The sequence below is a fragment of the Rhinolophus hipposideros genome (genome assembly GCF_964194185.1).
Source record: "Rhinolophus hipposideros genome assembly, chromosome: 7".
Lineage (NCBI taxonomy): Eukaryota > Metazoa > Chordata > Mammalia > Chiroptera > Rhinolophidae > Rhinolophus > Rhinolophus hipposideros.
In genome coordinates this window covers 12,808,767-12,830,344 of record NC_138053.1, presented here as the reverse complement: position 1 = coordinate 12,830,344, position 21,578 = coordinate 12,808,767, and the positions used below count along the sequence as shown (strand labels likewise).

Here is a 21,578-nt window from a genome sequence, read left to right as displayed (position 1 = left end):
TGCCACATCTACCTGTCAAGCTAGAAATCCAATAGGGCTATGGGAATGCGAATTGATATGCAAAACAGGTCCAGGGTTCCTAGAAATGTCTAACGATCTTCCAAGTCACTGCGAATGCAGAATGAAGACATGCTCTAAATAAGATGGGAGAAAGGACCCCAACCTTTTTCTTTTTTTCCTTTTCAAAACCTACTTTGGGAAACTTCATAGATTTTATGATTTAAAAAAAGAGTATCGCAATCAGTGGGGTTTGTCTTTCACACACTGGATGTTTATTATTAGAAAATAGTTTCTATCAGATGTCAGTACCAAACAAGTTGAAAGGAGCGTGCGTCTCACCATAATTTTTTTCCCCCTCCTTAATGAAATTTAAATAAACAGCTCACTATGGGGAGAGCTGCCATACCTTTTTTCCCCTTTTAAAATCTGAATAATTAAATGAAGTTTAGTACAAAACACCCTTCAGATATGACTTGTTCTGCAGCTGTTATGCTGTCCCCTTGAGTAAGGGACATGAAAGAGATGAAAAAGACCACTCAAGCTATCAAATGACCCAAAAGAATTTACAGTAGAAACCAGAAACAAATAAAGTAACCCAAACAAAATCCATCCAAACCAAGAAACCAGTTTTAACATTGGCTTTTCAATTTTGATTATCATCTAAGTTTAATATATATATGTATATATATATATATATGTATATATTTGAAATAGTAATAAAAAAGGAAGAATTGAATTGCATCCTTGGCAGGACAACCTTCCTCATCTGTTAAAGAGGTGTTAAGAAAATTCCATACAGTATCTGCTAAATGAACATGTTTGGCAGCTTAGCAAATATCATATGATTGCAGCATCCATGATTTGAAGTTCAACAGCATTTTCTTTCTTCTGGCAGAGTTCGTTGCTCAGGGTGATGAGCTCACACGGCTCTGAATGTTCTCAGACCCACGGGCTTAAGGAAAGGTTTGGGGGGTGGCTCAGTGCATGGCCCCAGTGCAGAAACTTCCAAACCCAAACAACGAATCAACCAACCAACCAACCACGCAGATGTCAAACAATGGTCTCCTTTGAGTTCCTCTTGACAGAATGGAGGCCCAGCAAGGACTGCTGGTTAGAAGGTACGTTGACAGACTTTGGAATGAGGAGAATCACCCTTTGATTGGTCCGACGCCATTCGTTGTACAATCGACAGTGGTACCTAAATGACACCTGGGGTTAGGAGAGGAAAAATAAGGGAAGGTTTCAGGTAAGCAGAAGCCGATAATCAATCCAAGAAACAAACATGTCATTTCAAACAGTGCCAAACAGCTGGCAGCAGTAGCACGGGGCTGGGACCCTGGGTAAGACTGCTCCTGCAAGCAGCTGAGTGCTGGCAGACTGGGCATCAAGCAAAGAACACCCGTGTGTGGACACGCAGGCAGGGCTCCCAGAGAGGCTTCCTTCATTCCTCCTCATAGTGGGTAAAATCTGGACATCAATAGGAAATGAGATTCCTTCTGAGTTTGGGTTTATTTTGGGGGTAGTGGTGTTTAGGCCTCAAATCCTCACTGATGAAGAAGGTTGGCTGGCAGCAGTGGGCAGAGTGGGTACGGCACCAGCCCTGGCCCAGCTGTGGGACCTGGCAATGTGCCTTTCTGGTCCTCAGGTTTCTCTCTGTTCAATGAGAGGGATGCTGGGCCTTCCTGTACCCTTGTGCAAGTTGCATACTGCACAAGTCAAAGGACCTCATTCACACTATGATAGGAAGGGACCCTTCATACAGAGCTGTGGACAACCTGCACAACTGTACTGGGTGTCCCTGGTGAGTGATCCCCAACTGCCTCTGGCTCTCGCATTCTAGGGCTCCTGGGGGGAAGCTTTGGCATGGGCGCCAACTCCCCTGCCCAGTCCTCCCTGAGCCGCACGTCAGCATGGCGTCAATTGCCCTGTCTGTCAGTGTACTTGTTTCTCTGTCTCCTGGCACTGAAGCATTCTGAGAGCAGGGCTTGTAGTCACCGTTGCATGCCCTGCGCCTGTCACAGGGTCTGGACCTGGGAAGTTGCTCAGTGGAGTTTGTGGAGTGAATGGATGACTGAAGAAATAGACTATGCTTTCTAATTGTCACACTGCTTCAGACTTAAGCCTCTCTTATACAATACATGGCAGTGCGAGTGGCAAACTCATGGTTAATTGTGACACAACTGTGCCCCCAAAGTGCTTGCTTCTTAAGTAAATACGCTGGAGTGAGAGGATAACATGTGTGGTTTGTTTTGGAGAAGGCTGGCGTAAAGCATTGAAGGATCGCTCAGGAAATTCAGAGTTTCATCTGTACTTCTGAAGATGTACAAACTGCCTTGAAAAATGGGGGTGGGATCCAATTTGAGTGCATACAGATGACCAGATAAGTGCCGGGAAGGAAGGTGCCAAATTATCCATGGACTTAGGTTGACAAATTATCCAGGTATGGGGCTGTTCAGCCACCTGGGGTGGGGGCATTGTGGTGACCCTGGTACAGGTCCATGGTGGTCAGAGAGTGGGCTGACCCGATGGTTTGAGCTCAGCGTTTCTACAAGTAGGGGAGAGTGCAGGCCCTTGATCAGAAAGAGCTTGTTAGTCTTTATGGCAGGATCATGAAATTCAAGGCCACTCGCTCAAATTTCTGAAGCTAGAAAGCAAATGTCAGGCTGAGTGCCAGAGAGATTTGGGTATGAAAATATAAGCTTTCAAACTCACACAGATGTGCTTTTCTCCAAAAGGCCCTGAACATGCCAAAGCGAATCATGGTCCTTCCTTCCTTCCTTCCTTCCTTCCTTCCTTCCTTCCTTCCTTCCTTCCTTCCCTCCCTCCCTCCCTCCCTCCCTCCCTCCCTCCCTCCTTCCTTCCTTCCTTCTTTCTTTCAAGCCTGATTCTCTTCTGTCTATTCTGTCCTGCCGCTGCTTGGTGCTACTCATGAAAGTGAGAGGGGCAGGTTGGAAGCCTTGCTGTTCAGGGCCAAGGGCAGGGAAGAGGTAGAACACAGAGAAGTACTAATGAAGAGCTTTGGCAGTGAGAAGCCTGGAAACTGGAAACAGCACAGGAGAGATGGATTTCAAAGCACGAGTCCCGTCATCCACGCTGTTAACGAGCCGCTCTGCTTGGCACTAGTAAGCAGAGACACGTTGGCCGCGGGTGCTGGCGGGCAGCCCCTCACAGGGTAGGGAGCAGCCTCGGGCTCTGGGCCAGGCACACGGCGCCTGACTCCCCACCCTCCACGAGGGGCCCGTAACTTTGGGTTGTTTGTGGACTTCAAGGTTCAGTTCCCTAGTTCGTAACATGTGAATAATGATACCTGAGATAATGCACTTAGTACAGTGCCTCACATAGGCGTTCGTGTTCTTGGCCCGTGTTAAATATGGGAAAGAAAAGGATAATTTTGTGATTTTCCTTCTTCAATACAAGAAACTGGGGGTGGGGTTGGGTGTGGGGAGAGGTTTGGCTATTTTCTTTAGAGCCTTGCTTGGAATTCTGGGCTCAGCCCAGACCTCAGGAATCAGAGTGTGCATTTTAACAAGATCCCCAGGAGGTGGCCCCATACATTCCAGCCCGAGAAGCAGGGCTTCAAGGAACCCAGGGAGTCAGTAACTTAGTAGGTCTCCGGGTTTCTTGGCAGGAAAAACAAAAATCAGCCCATTTGTTCAGACAAACAAATGAGATCTTATTATGCATTAATCTACCTTAATTGCTGTTAACGACCACAATCCACAGGCAAATCCAATCAATACGAAAAAAGCATCATACGAAGAGGACTCTGTATCAGGGAAAACAAAGGAAGTTGGGCCTGGGGCAGAAGGGACCACTGTGTGTGGCCCTGGATTAATGCCGTCTCCCGTCTCTAGGAGCTCCAAGACACCCCCTCCCCGCCATGGAATAAAAGAGGGGAAAAAGGAGGTTTGATGTAGAGGAATAAAGAGGCAGTGAGGGAAAACTAAGCATAAACCAAAAAGAAGCTACAGCGTACTAATGTTGGGGATTTTGTTGAGGTATTACTGACATTTCGAAAGTTTTAAGGAGAGAGGAGGAAGAAAAGAGCTCGGGGACACTATTGAAATGAAATGACCCCTCATGGGATGGGTTTCTTGAAGTGCATTCATTTCTTCACCCAGAGGCTATTTATTCCCTATGGTCTCAAGGCCAAGGTGTGTGCAAAACATTGTGGTCACAAGCATGGAACAAGGAGAGGCAGGGACGTGATCAACTTGGCCCAAGATTTGGTGTAAAGCCGCCGCAGGCTTTGGAAATCTTCTCATTACATATTTGTATTCTGCCATTTCTCTTGGGAGGTTATGGTGTGACTGGGTGAAGCACATGGATGGGTCCCGGGCCTTGTCAGTTCCCTTCCCAGCAACAGGCCCAGCTCTCTGACTTCCAGTTGCCCGTGCAAGAGAAGAGTGCAGGAAGGAGTACATCAGCCACGGGTGGAGAAATGCCCAGCTGGGATCACAGCAAACAGCCTCCAGCTGCCCTGGGCGGTTCCACAGTGAACCTCCTCGGGACAGTATTCTATGGGAAGTTTTCCCCCTTTGTAACGAGAATTTATATCATTAACCCTCCAGACGGAGAGTCACCCAGAGGCTTCTGATGGTTCATTCATGTCATTCTGTGCTTGAACTGAAGTTTCTGTGCTGGGCCCGGGTCGCCCCAGTGACCAACTGCACGGACGGGCTTCTGTGGTCACTGCACTGCGGAGCCTCCATTCTTGCACCTCTAAACTGGGGTCATGTGAACTCCACACGGACAATTTCTTATCACTTAATGTGGCTTCAGTTCTCATTTCTCTCTCTTGGTGTCTGTCCATGGACTTCAAATGGTCTGTGACAGAAACAGTGACGTGTTCCCGGGGCACCCTTCTCCTGAGCTCTCAGAGTGTAGATGGCTGAGGCCCAAACCTCCTGGGTTGCAGATGCTTGTGTTTCCACACAGCAGGTTCCTCGGGCAGAACTCCCTGAGTTTGTATCAAGGCCGGGGCCCTCGTGGCCCAGAGAGCGGATGAGGAGCTCCAAGGCAATTGGAAGTGTGCGTGGACGGCACCCCGCGAGGCCATTGCAGGGAGCCCCTCGGAGGAGCAGGGCAGGGCCGGGACTGAAACCACCGTTTGTTTACCTAAGACATTTTCACAGCATATTCTCCTTAAGCTTGACAGCTTGTTTACAGTGGGTTTCTGCTGGAGGGCAGTTTCCAAGTGCTGTCAGCTTCTGAATTACGGCTCTTGCCAGGGCAGCTCCGTACAGCATTTATCTGGGAAAGAGTTAGTCTAGATGCAGTGACCTATTGCCGAGCTGACGGCCACAGTATGTTTTTCATACCAGTCAAAGGGCAGAAATGCCTTTCTTTCCCTCTAGATGCTTTGCATTTTATAGAGGGCTGGGGCTGCTGCAGTAGTTGGGGGACAGAGAAGCCACAGGAAGAAAATCAAAGTGCCTATCTATGGCCAGGTGCTCCGATGATATATGTTCCCGTGTTATCCCACCTAATCCTCATAATAGCCCATTGACCCATGGGCCAGCAATCATTTCCTCCAGGTTTTGACTACGGGGAAGATGATCAGAGAGGTTAAGTACCCTGATTAAAGCTCCACAGCGATTAGGATGCTAAATCTTGGGTTTAAACACGGGGCCTTTGATTCTAAATGCATGCACTTTTTACTATGCAGTTCTGCCTCTTGAAAACATTTCTAAAATGAAGTATATTATCACTCTCCTGAAAGAGCCGACTCCAGGAACCTTTCCCACGCAAACCCTCCTGTCACTTAGAATGGGAGCTAGAGGAGGGTCACATCATTTTTTTCTAGGTAATTTTTTTCTTTCGTTTTTTCCTTTCTTCCATCTGCCCCGCCCCCTCCCTTCTTTCTTTCTTGTTAGGTAAGTGCATGCTTTATAAAGCAGGTTTTCAAAAAGGCCTTCAGTTGGTTTGAAAGCCCAGCATTCACGTCTATACTTTCACCTCAGCAACTCTTCTGAGAAAAACCAGACAAGTAAACCTCTATACATGGTAAAAAATCATTTTCCAGAGTAATTTCCCCTGTACTCTTTCATTTAAATCTGACAATACCAGGAGAAGAGGCAGGATGGGTATTACAACCATTCCCACTTTATAGATGGTGACATTGAGGCTCAAGGTGGTGAAATGACGTTAGACCGTGCTAGCTAGACTGTTTAACTTATTTCGAACTCTTCTCATCACAATGACCTTGTGACTTCTGAGTCAGATTCATCGCTTGATTCGTAATGAATCAGGAGACATTTTGGAAGCAAAGACTTTTAAAGGAGGCAATAATAGTTTTGCTTTGGGGCTTTATCAGGCTGGGAACAGACTGCCTAAATTAACCAGAGGACTCAGAAAAAGTCAGAAGCACCAGAACACTCCCTGTTCACCGAGGCTCCCGTCAGGCCCCTCTTATTGAGGCTGAAATGTGTCCCTCACTGACTGAGCACTTTCCCCTGGGGGTCGGGGGTGGTACAAGAGGGAAATGAGAAGGGGGTGGTGGTCAGTGTGGTAGGCATGGCTGCTGGTGGGACGGGGCTTGGGAAGAACCGTGAGCAATGGAAGCTTCCACAGGCTGACACTGTGCTGTGGGATATGGGAACGGCACACTGTAGACAGGAAGTACATATTGAATAACAATGGAATGTGCTCAGATTAGAAACAAGCAGGCACAGAAAAGTAATGCCAGGAAGCAGGGGCCCAGTTTCTGAAAATATTGTAGATAGTGATGTCCTTCCCTGCAGGTCCCAGAGGGAAGCATAGAGTTCAAATGCTGCACTTTGTACGTGCTGACAACGGGTGCCCGAGCAATCAGCTGACTTTGTGAGTTAAAAATATGAAAAGACAGAGATGTTTAAAAATTCTTTCTCGTATACAGTAGGAACACTTATTGGGAAACGGTTTTTCTTTGGTGGTGGCTTCTCGGCCGGATAAATTAGTGTTTTTATGGGCAGCAGAGTCAACATCCCGAAGCACAGAATAATCACCAGGCAAAGGGCAGCTCCACGCCCAACAAAGACTTTGGGCTGTGTCAGGAGGTGAGAAGGAAACCACCAGCAGGAGGGGTCGCGGTCTGTGCAGGCAGTGACAGCAGCAGCAGCCAGGTGCACCATTCATAACACACCACAATCCCAGCAGACGTGAGAAGCACAAACGAGAGGAGGAAAACGCCCTGCCCCCTAACAGATGGAGACGAGCCTACCAGAGAACAGAGATGTCTAGGGTGGTGTCTTTGACTGATGGGCTCTCAGAAGCAGGGGCTTTTTCTTTATTTGATCTGCGATTCACACACACACACACACACACACACACACACACTCACTCTCGTGTAGTAACAAACCAATCACACACTCTAGCCAGCATTTGAAGGTCTGTCTTCTATTGGGTAGGTGGGACGTGTTACAGACAAGAAGGAAGGCTGTGCCAACCATGGGGCGGCCGGCTCCAGCTGCCCTGACCCCTGGGCTGCGGGCCATACTTACTAGTGTCCAAAAGAGGTAAATAGTGAAGAGTGCGACAGTGAGTGCAATGAGCCCGACGGCCTCGAGCCGGCTACTAAAGTGCAGGTGGTCCACGGCGCCCCGCAGGCAGAGCCAGCCTGAGATGGTGGCCAGTGGGGTTATGAACAAGAAGCACACCATGTCTCCGAACAGAGTCCGCTTCTCGTGCTGAGGGCCTGGGTTTCGGAGCCACTGCCGGGGAGAGGGAGAGAGAGAAAGACAAGGACAGGGTTAAAGGCCCGTGTGCACCGGAGACACACTGCTTTGAAATGGTCTTTGTCTCCAGAATCTGGAACAAGGCACTTGTGACCTGCTCTGAGATCACACGGAGGCAAGAAGGGCTCATTCCCAGGCCCTGCCCCTGAGTTAGAATGATTTCTGATGATGATGATGATGATGATGATGATGATGATGGCAATGTGTCCTGGCTGTAGATGGCCTGCTGTTTTGAAAATAGTTCAATGGTTATTATGAATCAGAATGACTGTGTGGAAGGTAGAGAGGACTTTTGAAAGATAACAGGAGAGGTGTAAGAAGTGCTGTCACCGTGGTCACAGCCTTCCAGTGTCTTGCCCCTGGGAATGTGTGCAGGGAAGCTTACCTCAGCAGGCCCGCGGTGCTCAAGGCCTGCAGTCCCAAGAAAGACCTGTTTTCAAGACTGGCTCCTAACAGATGAGCTCTGAGTCATCGTAATATTCTGGGTGGTAAGAGTGTTGTGGATGCCCGAGGCATTGGGCCACAGGGCCCAGTGTCATCACATAGTTTATGCCAACAATGAGATTCATGCTAAACACCTATGTTTGCCCTGGGGGCTGGAGTCTGAACAGCTGAAGTTAGTTTTACAGCCACGGCATGATTATGTGACTGACTCCAATAAACACCGCTGACACCAAGGCTCAGGTGAGGCTCCCTGGTTGATAACACATTGTATGCGTTGTCACAATTTGTTGCTGAAAAAAATGAAGCACACCTGAGTGACATTGCTGGGCGGGGACAGCTGGGAGCTTGTGCCTGGTTTCTCCTAGACTAGGACCCATGCACCTCTTCCCTCTGCTGATTTTAACTGGTATCCTCTTGCTGTAATAAACCGTAAGCACAAGTATAGTACCCTGTTTCCCCGAAAATAAGACCTAGCGGGACAATCAGCTCTAATGCATCTTTTGGAGCAAAAATTAACATAAGATCCGGTATCATATTATTATATTATATTATACCCGGTCTTATATTATAGTAAAGTAAGACCGGGTCTTATGTTAATTTTTGTTCTAAAAGACGCATTAGAACTGATTGTTCGGCTAGGTCTTTGTGGGGATAGAGCCAGGAGTGCAGTTTCCAGGCTCCCGGCCTCATGTGGAAAGGTGCTCACTCTGGTAGTAAATGGCCATCAACTGTGATTGGATGGCCATCAGCTGTGGCCAGTTGGCCGTCAGCTGTAACCAGTGAGCCATTGGCCACTAATATAACTGCTGTGGCTACACTAGCAGAAAATGGGGGCTAGCAAAAAGATGGTGGCTGAGCTAGCAAGAGCGGATTGTAGAGAGGCGGATGCCGCCAGCGAGAATATAGTGATATGACTCCCCTACTTATGGCTCCGTGGGTGTTCCTTTCTTGGCCTCACCATGTCCTGCGTTCTTATGTGGGGAGCGGGAGCAGAGGCCCCGCATGACTCCCTGCACGACAGTCTTATTTTCAGGGAAACACGGTAAAAACTTTTCTGAGTCCTGTGAGTCCTTCTAGTGAATCACTGAGCCTGAGTGTGGTTTGGGGAACCCACCCCCCCCACAGAATGAGGCTCACCTGACTCCATGAACTCAGTAATGTCCCCTCCCTCACATTTTAGGACCCTGAACTTAGGCTTGTCCCTGACATCTTAACTCTACTACCATCTTGACTGACCCAACCCCCAAAGGAAGGGAAAACTCGTGCTTGTTTAAAGACTGGAGCTGAGAACTCCTACAGGATAGGGTTGTTCTCTCACTTGGGGAACTGCTGAATGCCTGCTGCAATGTCTTCCATAATCCATTCTAGGAAAAGTCATGCTTCCACATCGGTGTCAGTGGGTACTGGTAATGAGGCCTGGTGGCTTCAGATTAGTATTGAAACATGTCTCCAAATCATCTGACATTCCCGTCTCACTATCCCATGTAGTAATGATAGCGGCCATGGAGTCCAGAGACTGGAGTGGGGTCGAACACAGATGATGGGGTGGGGGTGGGGAGAGACACTGGCTGACTGTCTTCCGTCTCATCTTACCAGCAAATAAGGAGAACTAGCAGTGGTGTGGACTGACTCCCAAATGGGAGCGCCATGGGCTGCTGAGCAGACATCCCAGAGGCCAGGGCAGCAATTCCCACAAAACCACTGGTGGGAGGGAAAGAACCATGACAGTGGGTTGGGTGGGGCTGACTGGAGAGAGAGGAATGTCGTGCTCAAGGGTGAAAGGGAGAGACAGAAGAGTTGCAAAGACAGCACTGAAGTTAAAGAAAGAGGAGTGTAAGGGCCAGCTGAAGACTCAAGGAGTGAGCCGAAGAGAAGGAAGGTAAAAGGCACAGATGAAAACTTTCTGGGAAGTGCCCTTCCTCGAATGTTTGCCGGAGGCAAACATTAAATGACCTGGAAGGCCGCACATAGCACTTTCCAGTGACAACCCACCCTAAAAATGGACTGAGATGCTGAAAGAATTCAGCCTCAGTTCAAAAATGGACATGAATAAATATTTAAAAATAGATAACGGGGAATTGACTTGTCTATGAATATAAATACAGCTTTATAAAAATTTAATATAAATACCAAAATGATCAAGTGACAATGATATTAACCCTGCCATGTGTTGTCATGCTACTTCAGATGCCCCAGCAGTTTCAAATTCAAAGAGCTCTCATTAATGAACATTTTTTTGCTTAAACACTAGGAATATCACTAGGAAGTGGAGAATAGAAATCGGGCATTATTATCCCAATTTTACAGAGGCTCAGCCGGGTTACCTGATTACTCCAGATGATGCAGAGGTTGAACTGAGAAGAGGAGCAGGACAACTCTCACCAGTAAAAGATTTGAAAATGTAAAATTGTAATACATTCAGAAATCTAGACGCTTACGAGTGGTGCTCAAATTGCAGCAACCTGACTCCTGGGCAGTTTAGATTTTTCCCTAGAAGCAGATCTGGAAGCCTGGACTACTTTTCCTGTTGGAACATAGTATGTTCTCAATAAATAGGTGACAGATGACAGATGTTCACTGACCAGCTGACCTCACTGGCTAAGACTTCCTCCAATTTCTTTGGCTTGGGAATTCTGAATACATTTTATTAAAACTAATTTAGTACTTTACTTATCTATGTGGTTCTTGACAGTACCCAGTGAAGTAACTCAGGTATGGAAGGAGGTAATTATGAATCACTACTTATCTCTGTGTGATGTAGAAGAAATTGGAAAGGCAAACCAGAAATTACTATTGCTTGTTCCCAGTTTCCTGTTTTCTAATTATGTTTTGATCTTTTATATTCTTGAGACGTTTCCAGGCCATTTTATATGTCCATGATCACGCAATACCAAGGTTCCATACCTCATTAACACTATGCATATATTTCGGCTTAGCTTACTCTTTTTGTTGTTTGCTGCTGGGTCATATTTAGGTATGAAGTTCTTTTTTTCGCTTATGACTAAGCTCCCAGTTAATTTAAATTTTTTTTTCAATTATAGTTGACGTTCAATATTATTTTATATTAATTTCAGGTGTACAACATAGTGGTTAGACATTTTACATAATTTAAGAAGTGATCCCCCTGACTAGTCTAGTATTCAGCTGGCACTATACATAGTTATTACCATATTATTAATTATATTCCCTATGCTTACTTTACATCCCCATGACTGTTTTATAACTACCAATTTGTACTTCTTTATCCCTTCACTATTTCACTCTGCCCTCTGGCCCCCTCCCATCTATCACCCCAACAAATCTAGTATCCATCTGACACCACCATACATAGTTATTACAATATTATTGACTATATTCCTTATGCCATACCCTACATCCCCATAACTACTTTGAAGCAACCAATTTGTACTTCTTAATCCCTTTCCCTTATTTCACTCCCACCTCCAACCCCCTCCCATCTGACAACCATCAAAATGTTTTCTGCATCTATGAGTTTGTTTCTGTTTTCTTTATTTTGTTATTTAGATTTCACATATAAGCAAAATTGCATTGCGTCTGTCCTTCTCTGTCTGATACAACACACAGCACAGATCCATACTCTCCAGGTCCATCCATGCTGCCACAGATGGCAAGAACCCATTCCCTTCCCTGGCCGAGCAATATTCCATTGTATATATGTACCACCTCCTCTTTATCCATTCTTCCATTGGCAGACACCCAGGCTGCCTCCACATTTTTGTCACTGTAAACAATGCTGCAATGAATATAAGGATACACATGTCCCCTCGAAGTAGTGTTTTGGATTTCTTCGGATAAATACCCAGAAGTGGGATTACTGGTCCTTCTTTGTCTCTTGTGCTAGCCTTTGTTTTAAAGTCTATTTTGTCTGGTATAAATCTTGCTACCCCAGCTTTCCTATTTTTTTTTTTAATTTCTATTTTTATTAAATACTTTTTTCCCATCTCTTTCTTTCCATCTGTGTGTGTCTTTCAATCTGAAGTGAGTCTCTGGTAGGCAGAGTATGTAAGAGTTTGTTTTCTTAAACTTTCAGCCCTCCTATGTCTTTTGATTGGAACATTTAATCCATTTACATTGAAATTAATTGTTTGATAGATATGTAGTTATTACCATTTTATTATTCATAATTTTTAATTTATATTTCCATCTTAAAGAAGTCCCTCTAAGATTCCTTGTAATACTAATTTGATAGTGATGAACTCCTTTAGCTTTTTCTTGTCTGGGAAGCTCTTTATCTGTCCTTCAATTTTAAATGATAATCTTGCTGGGTAGAAAAGTCTTGGCCGTAGTAGGTCTTTGCTTTTTTTTATCACATTGAATATTTTGTGCCACTTCCTTCAGGCCTGCAAAGTTTCTGTTGAGAAATCAGGTGACAATCTTATGGGAGCTCCCTTATAAGTTACTAGTTGCCTTTTTCTTGGTGCTTTTAAGATTCTCTCTTCATTTTTAACCTTTGCCATTCTAATTATAATGTGTCTTGGTGTGGGCCCCTTTGGGTTCATCTTGTTTGGGACTCTCTGCACTTCCTGGGCTTGTATGTCTATTTCCTTCACCAGGTTAGGAAAGTTTTCAGTCATTTCTTCAAATAGGTTTTCAATCCCTTGCTTTCTCTCTTCTTCTGGTACTGCTATGATACAAATGTTGTTATGCTTGATGTTGTCCCAGAAGTCTCTTAAACTATCCTCATTTTTTAAAATTCTTTTTTCTTTATGCTCTTCCGATTGGGTGTTTTCTGCTACCTTGTCTTCCAAATCGCTGATTTCATCCTCTACTTCATCTAGTCTGCTGGTGATTCCTTCTAGTGCCTTCTTTGTTTCAGTTATTGTATTCTCCACTTCTGACTGGTTCTTTTTTTATGGTTTCTATGTCCTTTTTTTATGCTTGCTATCTCTTTGTTGATGTTCTCACTATGTTTTTGGAGCATCCTTATAACCATTGTTTTGAACGCTGTATCTAGTAGGTTGCCTGCCTCCATTTCATTTAGTTTTTTTCTTGGAGTTTTCTCTCGTTCTTTCACTTGGAACGCATTTCTTTTTTTTTTTTTTTAATTAATTAATTTATTTATTAGTTTCAGGTGTACAAAACAAGGTAATACTTAGACGTTCATCATTTATATCCCTCATACTGTGAACCCCCCTCCCCCCATCCACTATCCCTCCGACCTCACACTGAACCATCACATTATATATATAAAATTATAGTTGGCATTCATTAATGTTTAGCTTCTGATGTACAATGCCATGATCAGGTATCCACAGTATCCCTGAGGTGGTCTCCCAAATAGGACGCATGTCCATCGGATACCCAACAAAATCTTTACAACATTATAGAATACCTTCCCCAAATTAATTTTCAAAAGAAAAACCCTGAGGCCATCTTGTGGTTACCAGCTGCTTCCAAATCCCTTCACCTTTCCCCTTATCCCCAACCCCCTCCCACACACCCATCTAACCACTCTCGGTTTTTTCTCTGCGTCCCCAAAACTGACTCTGATTAGTTCATTCACATAGTCTTTTCTTTAGATTCCATATATAAGTGAGATCATATGGTACTTGTCTTTCTCTTTCTGACTTATTTCACTTAACATAATGTTCTCTAGATCCATCCATGTTGCTGCAAATGATAAGATTTCTTTCTTCTTTATGGCTGCATAATACTCCATTGTATAAATGTACCACAGCTTCTTAATCCAGTCATCTACCGATGGGCATTTTGGTTGTTTCCATATCTTGGCTATTGTGTAAAGTGCTGCAATAAACATAGGAGTGCATACAGATTTTTGAATTGGAGTTTTGGATTTCTCCGGGTAGATGCCTAGGAGTGGAATTACTGGATCATAGGGTAGTTCCATTTTCAGATTCCTGAGATACCTCCATACTGTTTTCCATAGTGGCTGTACTAATCTGCAGTCCCACCAACAGTGCACTAGCGTGGAACGCATTTCTTTGTTTCCTCATTTTGGCTTCGTCTTTGTGCTTGTTTCTATGTATTGAGTAGATCTGCTATGTCTCCCAGTCTTGGCCAGGTGGCCTTATATAGTAGGTGCCCTGGCACAGTCTCCCTGGTCACCTGCTCTGGGTGCCCCAGGAGTGTCCCTTGTGTGTCCTCCTGTTATAGTTGAGCTTTGATAGCTATTGGCATGTCAGTAGGTTGGACTGACAGTCAGGATAACTGGCTGTGGGGTTTGGCCACGTCCACAACCACAGGCTGCTGTGTTCAGGGCTTACCCTATTGAGTGGGATTTACCCCAGTAGGCTCTGGTGCCTGTTGAGACTGCCTTTTGTGTGTGCCACTTGTGGGGCTCATTAACAGTGCTCTGCTGTGATCTGATGCAAACTTCTAAGTATGTTTGTTCTGGGGCCTTTTGGGAGGGGCTCCAGTGCAGGCCCAGGTCACCCATTGCCTGTGACCAGCTGGGGACTACCTGGTAGGAGCTATAAAGTGTAACATGGTTGTTTGCTACTTGTGTTAAACCTAGAGGTGTGTGGGAGAGGCCATGCTGTGAACCGAGGACATCTGCCACCAGTACTTGGCCTGGGGTAGCTCTGTAAAAAGCCAGGACACCCCGAGGTCTGTTGCCACCTGCTGGCTCCCCTAAGGTTCAGCTACTGATAAAGCCTTGTGTGGTACACGTTGGGTTAAGCAGGGTCTCAGGGAGTCACTAGAGTGGGAAGAGTTGTTGTCACCAGGTTAATGTAAATTCTGGTTTGGTGCCAATGCTGAGCCTGGAGCTATTCAGCAAAAGTCTCAGAGCACACTGAGGCCAGTTGTCGTCTGCCTGGTGGCCGTAAACTCTGACAGTTTCCCAAGAAAGAGTGCAATGCAGGTGGGCCTGGCTGCTCACAGAGAAAGTGCAGGTGGGGGAGTTGGGTGGGGTGGGGTCCAAGCTGAGCCCACCAGTGCAGCTCAGATTCAGATTTGGCCCTGTAGGGGGAGGGCTCATTCCAACCACTAACTTGTTCTTGAACCATGAGATCGATCTACTCTTGGAAATTGGTACAAAAACCAACCAACCAACCAACTAAACAAAACAAAAACCCCAAGGCCTGAGACAGCAGAGGGAATAAAAGCAGCATTCTACTACCAGTGACACAGCATAATTTACTGGCTGTGAATGTACATCCAAGGTGAGCTAGGCACTAGGGGTTACTTTCAAAGTGGGTTGACTGTGGGTTTGGATCTAATTTAGTGTCAGTTTGTTAAATCCCTTTCTCATGGGTAGGGGTGAAGGAGGTGTGCTGCTCTAGGACATTAGATTCTGCCTCCCAGGCTCTGAATTAATCGACTTAAATCCTCAAGGTAGACAGGACATCGAACAGGTCAGTTTATACTAGAACCAGATTATACTCTGGTGGCTAATAACTCTGATCCATTACAACCTTCTGCATGACTCTCCTTAATGAGAAACCATCATGAGAATGAAAGAAACTGATAGAAGCGATAAGAACTGACAGAACCATAACAAATTTATGGAGCAGAAAAAAAAAAAAAGGCACGATCTCACAGTGTTTACTCACTTGGGTTTATCTGCCTGAGTATCTTCTGGTAATCTGACACTTGGCAGAGTTATTAACCAAGCGATTGCCTTTCTTGGGATGGGTTTTATTTTCAAAGCCCAACACAACCAAAACTAAACTGTCTTGCTTGCCTGGGGAGCCGCAGTGTGAAAGGGTCCTTTGCATGATTTAAAACTGAAGATGAAACCTGAAAACCATGCATTTCAGTTAACGTGAAACACAGCAGAGAACAAAAACAAATACCTACTGGTGTTTAAATCCCCGAACTTCACATACTACCAATGAATTTCCAGGACAGCTGAAGCCACACAGAAGGAAATTCTGACTCCAGGGAAGCAAGGAGATTGATGCTCTAGGTAGACATCAAACCAGGCTTGAAGCAACGTACCTCAAGTGAAAACTTTACAGAGGGTTTGCCTGTGACTCTAAAATGCCAGTCTCCAGCTTTGATCTCTCCAAAGCCCCAGGTGTGCATGTTTATCCGCCTACTCTTCTCCCCGGAGATGACTAATAGAAAACGCAAACTTATTCTGTCCAAAACAGAACTCTTGATTTAGTACTTACCTCACAACCCTTCCCCCTACCACATCTTCTCCATATCAGTAAATCATCACCCACCCAGGCACTCAGTCATCCTGTTTCCTTTCTGTGTCTACCCCACACATGTGTGGCGTAGTGCCAGTAAGTCCTACTGACACTCCCTTCAACATACATCTGGAACAATGTGCTCCTCTCTGTATGCACTGCCGCCATCCCTGGGCCACCCTCATCTACTGCTTGGAAGGCAATACTTCCCTGCTTCGACTCTGGCCAACTAATAGCCCAGTTGCAAAACAACAGTCAGGATGACTTGGTAAAAATATACATCAGATCTTGTCAGTCCTTTGCTTAAAATTCTCCAATGGTTAGAATAAAGACTAGACTTTTTACCTGGGACTACAAGACCTGCCCACATCCCTGCTTCCCTCTCTGACCACTTCTCTTACTACCTCTTTCCCCTCATTTCCAACCCTTACAAATGGCTGTTCCCATATAGAAACATATGGCTCCTTCTCATCATTTAGGTCTCAGCTCGAATGGTGTCTTTTCATTGAAAATACTCTTTGCACCCGTGAACATTGCCTGGCTATATTTTCCACAGAATGTGCGACACTCTTTGAAATAATGCTATTTATTTATTTGCTTGTTTATTTATTTTTTCCTTCCCACTTCAATGAGAGCTCCATGATGGCAGTTCATTCCTGTATACCTTGATGCAAGAACAGTGCTGGAATATAGTTGACGCTTAATGAAAATGAATGAATAAACATCTGAGGTGCTGGTAGCCCAAGTTCACTGCTTTTAGCCTTCTAGACTAGAGATAGCATTCCTTGTGTACCTTTCTTTTTAGGCTTCCAAGAAAAATATTTACACGTTGTTTTGTTGCTATAAGGTGAAAAACCTGTAGTTTCTGTTTAAGCTTCCCCTCCTCCCCTACGATGTAAGTAACTGTGGAATACCATCTATTTTTACACACGTCATGAATTAGTATGAGAAATCCAATAAATTATTCGAGGTCCTTTGTATTGTTTTACTCACAATTACTATCTTTTTTTTTCTAGGAGAAAACTACTTTGAAATATATGAGAAAAAGACAATACCAAATGTCCATTTAAAAATTATGCAACTCTAGTTCAACCAAAAATATGTACTGAGTGTCTATTATGTGTCAGACAATTTTACTGAATTTAAAAACACCAGGTGGTGTTATTATTGCCATTTTGAATTAGGATACTAAGCCTCAGGGAGGTTAAGTTGCTTTTTCAAGGTTAGGTGGTGGAGGAGCCAGTGTTTCAAATCTCCAGCCTACTGTTCTTTCAACTCTTTCCTTCTGCTTGCTTTAGCACCACATAAAATCTTGCTCCCAATTTTTGTTCACTCCTACAGTAGATAAGGTTGGAGCAGGACCACTGTGCAGGGGATGAAACGTGGCCTTGGAAGCAGGAGACAAAATACTGCTTCCAGTTGCCCAATGCTCTTGGTTTCCCCAAATGCGGTGTGACCTTTATCAAGTTCTTTCACCTCTCTGGAGGAGTGAAAAATGCAAGTCTCCCTCAAAGGAGTGAAGCAGGTTCAGCTTCAAGGGAAGTGGGGAAGGATCCTCTCTAGTTGTCTTAAGTTCCCACTTTTGTTCAAAACATCAGGTTCTATTGAAGAATATAATGGAACCTCCTTCCGCCCAACTCTCCTCTGAGCTCCAAGGCTGTGTATCTCGCCGCTTACTAGATAGCTTTCCATTTGTAGAATAAACATCTCAAACTTTACCAGGTCCATGATGGAAGACTGGATTCACTTCCGCCACCCCAACTCTGCCACAGATCCATGTTTCTCTCAGGTTGTCAGTCCCACACTAGTATGTGACAGCACCCAAACCTTGGGGCTCTTGTAAACCTCAGCACCATCAGTATTCTACCTCCCGTCATTCCCCGGGCCCTTATACCCAGTCTATCAGCAGGTCCTGTCACTTCTTCCAGAACACATCTTGAACACGTCCACATCTCTCTCTTTCTCTCTCTAATGCCACTACTCTTCCTCATCTCTCACCTGAGCCTCCTCGCTCCTGTATCCTCGTTACCCTAGAATCCAGTATTACTAAAGCAGCAAGATCACATCACTTCTCTTGCTTAAAATTCCCCACAGGCGCTGCGTTGCACTTAGTCTCCCTAGCCTTGCCATGGCCCACAAAGTCCTGCGTGATGTATTCCAGGTGTTTGTACCTGGGCTCCACAAGCCCAATGGGGCCGAGGATAGGATTCAAGGGATCTGTGATATTTGGATGGGGGAAAAAAATCGCATCTTTATTTTCACAACCTTTAATTGAAATTTTGCATTTCACTGAGTTATGCAGAAAATCTCTGTGATGGGTACAAAGTCAGTACCTATGACTTTGTCACCAATAGAAATCACAACTATTTCCTATCACATTAGAATTGTTGCAGTTATCGTGACATTTCACTACTTCATAGTTATCAGATCTGCCACAAAATGTTAAAGAAGCACTTACATTTTTATCGCAACTTTGTCTTTTCAATATTTTAAATGCTTAATTATAAGGTAATTGGTTTTCATTCCATTCCTATATCTTTTGTCGTACGTAATTAAAAACGATTCTGAGAAGGGATCTATAGGTTTCAACAGACTGTCAAGGGGTCCACGACAGAATAGTTTAAGCATCTAGGATCTAGCTCCTTTGACCTCTCAAATAATGCTCCTCAGCAGTGTTTTATCCTGTTTCAGAAAGACTGAACTGCCTGCCTCAGAGCCTTTGCGGTGGCTGTTCCTTCTGTCTGGAACTCTTCTTCCCGTGGCTGGGACATTCTCAGGGGCTGGGTTCTGTCTCTGCTCGAATGTCATCTCTTCAGAGAGGCCTTCACAAACCACCATGCATTTTCTTACCCCAGTCATTTTTTACCACAACAACTTGTTTCTTCCTTTATCACTATTATCACGATCAAAAATCATGTTTTTACTTATTTACCGGTTCTTGTTTCTACCATGTCTGTCTCCCTAGCAGGTAAGCTCTATTAGTATACAACATTCTTCTGGCCTCTTCACAGTTATATCCCCATTTCCTAAAATATTTAATTTGTGCTTCATAAGTATTAGCTGAAGCAATATATAAAGCCTTCCAAACCAGAGGATCGCTTTGGGTAGAAATCAGATGAGTTTAACTAAAATACAGACATATAATGGGGATACCAAAAAAAATGTATACAAGTGGACACTTTGGTCAATGTTACTCAAGAAGTATTTTGCCATAATCAGAGTGTCTGGACGCTGATGGTAACCACTTTGAGCACCTCTTGTAATTGCAGAAGTCAAATGTGACTTGTGTTCATCTTTTGTTATTGGTATATATTGATTATTACAATTTTAATACAGTTTTCTTTTCTTAAAATTTCTACATTTTTTTTTGTCACCCTCTGTATAGATAGGACCACTCACCCTGACTCTTCTGATCAGATACAGCAAAGGAATTTTTGCTGTAGACACATGCTTAGCAGTTGTTCTGGTATTCACAGCTGTGATTTGGCTGAAGCATGAGTCACATTCAAGGACACCCTGGAGATTTGTGACACTCCCTGAAGGACTGAGGCCAATAAGTCAATTAATGGGCTATAACACTCCATAAATACCATATTTGTTTCTAGGACATTATAATTTGGCTCAGGCATTATTTAAACAAATACTACTCATACCCACACCAATGGTTTGAAAATTTCCAAAGATAATATTAGCAGCACAGCACGATTAGATGACAAAATAATTTGATATATTCATTTGCAACTTCAGATATAAGCAAAATGGGAATCATTTCTCTTTAACTGTTTTAGATCATCTGTGTGTAGAAGTGATCACAGCCAAATGCAGATTGCTGATCTGAAATATGAGACGATGTTGCAGAATTACGTGGCATATGTGCTCACCGTAAAGCCAAAAACCTAAGACGAGGAGATAAATAACCAAGAGAGGATGGAGAGCAAGAAAACAGAAGTTTCCAGAAGAAATTGATAAATAAGATGCGCAGTGCCAGAAATAGAAATGATTTACTTTGGGAGACAATGGATTCGTGCTGTGTCGTCATTTATAAACAGGACACAAAGAACAGCTCCCTGTCCCCTGGGCCCTGCTTCATTCTGGCTCTTATAGGGCCCCTGGACCTCCAGCCAGTAAAGTTGCTGGTGTCTGACACCCTCTCTACTGGCCTGCTGCTGGAGTCAGGGTTTCAGAAGCTTTGAATAATTATTTTCCGCAGAAGGACAGGATCACAGAGTGCAAGGTGCCAGGACAACGTCCCAAGGAAAAGCCCCAACTGGAATACCAGATGAAATACAAGAATATGATGAATAGCATGAATATGGATAATAAATCCCTATTTTGATCATTGGGGATGTTTAAAGAAAATAGGGAGAAATCAAATTCAAAACCAGATCCTCAGAATGGGACCACATTTAAAAATCTGTATTCCTCAGATGCGGTGAGAATGTCAGGATGGAAACTATCCAAGCAGAGCGTGGTGGAGGGATTTCAATGAAATCCCACACACTGTGAAACCGAGGATGGAAGAGACATTCTCACCACGGCCACATACTCCCAAAGCAAGCGAGAATGGGAGCGCTGTGAGAAAGAGAAGAATTTCTTCTAGGTGGAAGTACTGTGAGAAGAGAGGGAATGTCAGATTCACAGTCCCTTACAGCCCAATGTTTCGCTGCCAAAAAGGACCCCAAATATTTAGGAGAGCCTGCTGACCTTGCTGACACTAGACACGTCCTAGCAATGAAAGGATCTAGAGTCTCTCAAGGCTCCCCTTGAGGCAATGGCTTAAATCCATGAGCCGTAGTATTTGGTGGCACCTCTTTATTTTTGTTCAAAATGCCCCCACCTCAAATTTCAAAGGGAGCTCACCAGCATTCAAGTAATTTGGATCATTCCACACAGTCCCTGCTTACATTATCTAAGCAGTTCATGATTTTTAAAGATTTCAAACATACGCTTCCTTAGCCTCCTCACATCTACAGAGTCTCCCTCTTTCTATCCAGGTCAACCCAGCCATCTGTGTATATAGTGCTCTCCTGGACTTTTTGGATATCCTTCATTAAGTGTAGGGCCCAGAATATCAGAATACCAGATAAAAATATATCAGGTGTTATATGAGGGGAGGCAACGTTTTCTATTTTACCAGTGTTACTTCTCTTGGTTCTGTTCAACGTTTGCAGACCATTTTGCTACAAATTGCACAGAGCTATCTTCAGGGAAGACCTTAAGGGGTAGGGGCGATAGTTCAAACAACATGGGCCATGACATCAAGGACTGGCATTTATAGAAGGGCAAGTAGGACAACAGC

At 44.4% G+C, this 21,578-nt stretch overlaps 1 protein-coding gene across 1 annotated transcript in view; it reads right to left on the bottom strand.

Moving 5' to 3' along the window:
• Positions 1-307: 307 nt before the first annotated feature.
• Positions 308-21,578, bottom strand: part of MARCHF3 (membrane associated ring-CH-type finger 3) — a 141,953-nt gene continuing 120,682 nt past the window's right edge. Inside the window, exons 4-5 of the mRNA XM_081053800.1 lie at positions 7,482-7,691; positions 308-1,209 (exon numbers count right to left, since the gene is read on the bottom strand). Coding sequence (XP_080909926.1) covers positions 1,051-1,209; positions 7,482-7,691 — 369 coding nt within the window. The 3' untranslated portion in view covers positions 308-1,050. The remainder of the gene's footprint in view (positions 1,210-7,481; positions 7,692-21,578) is intronic.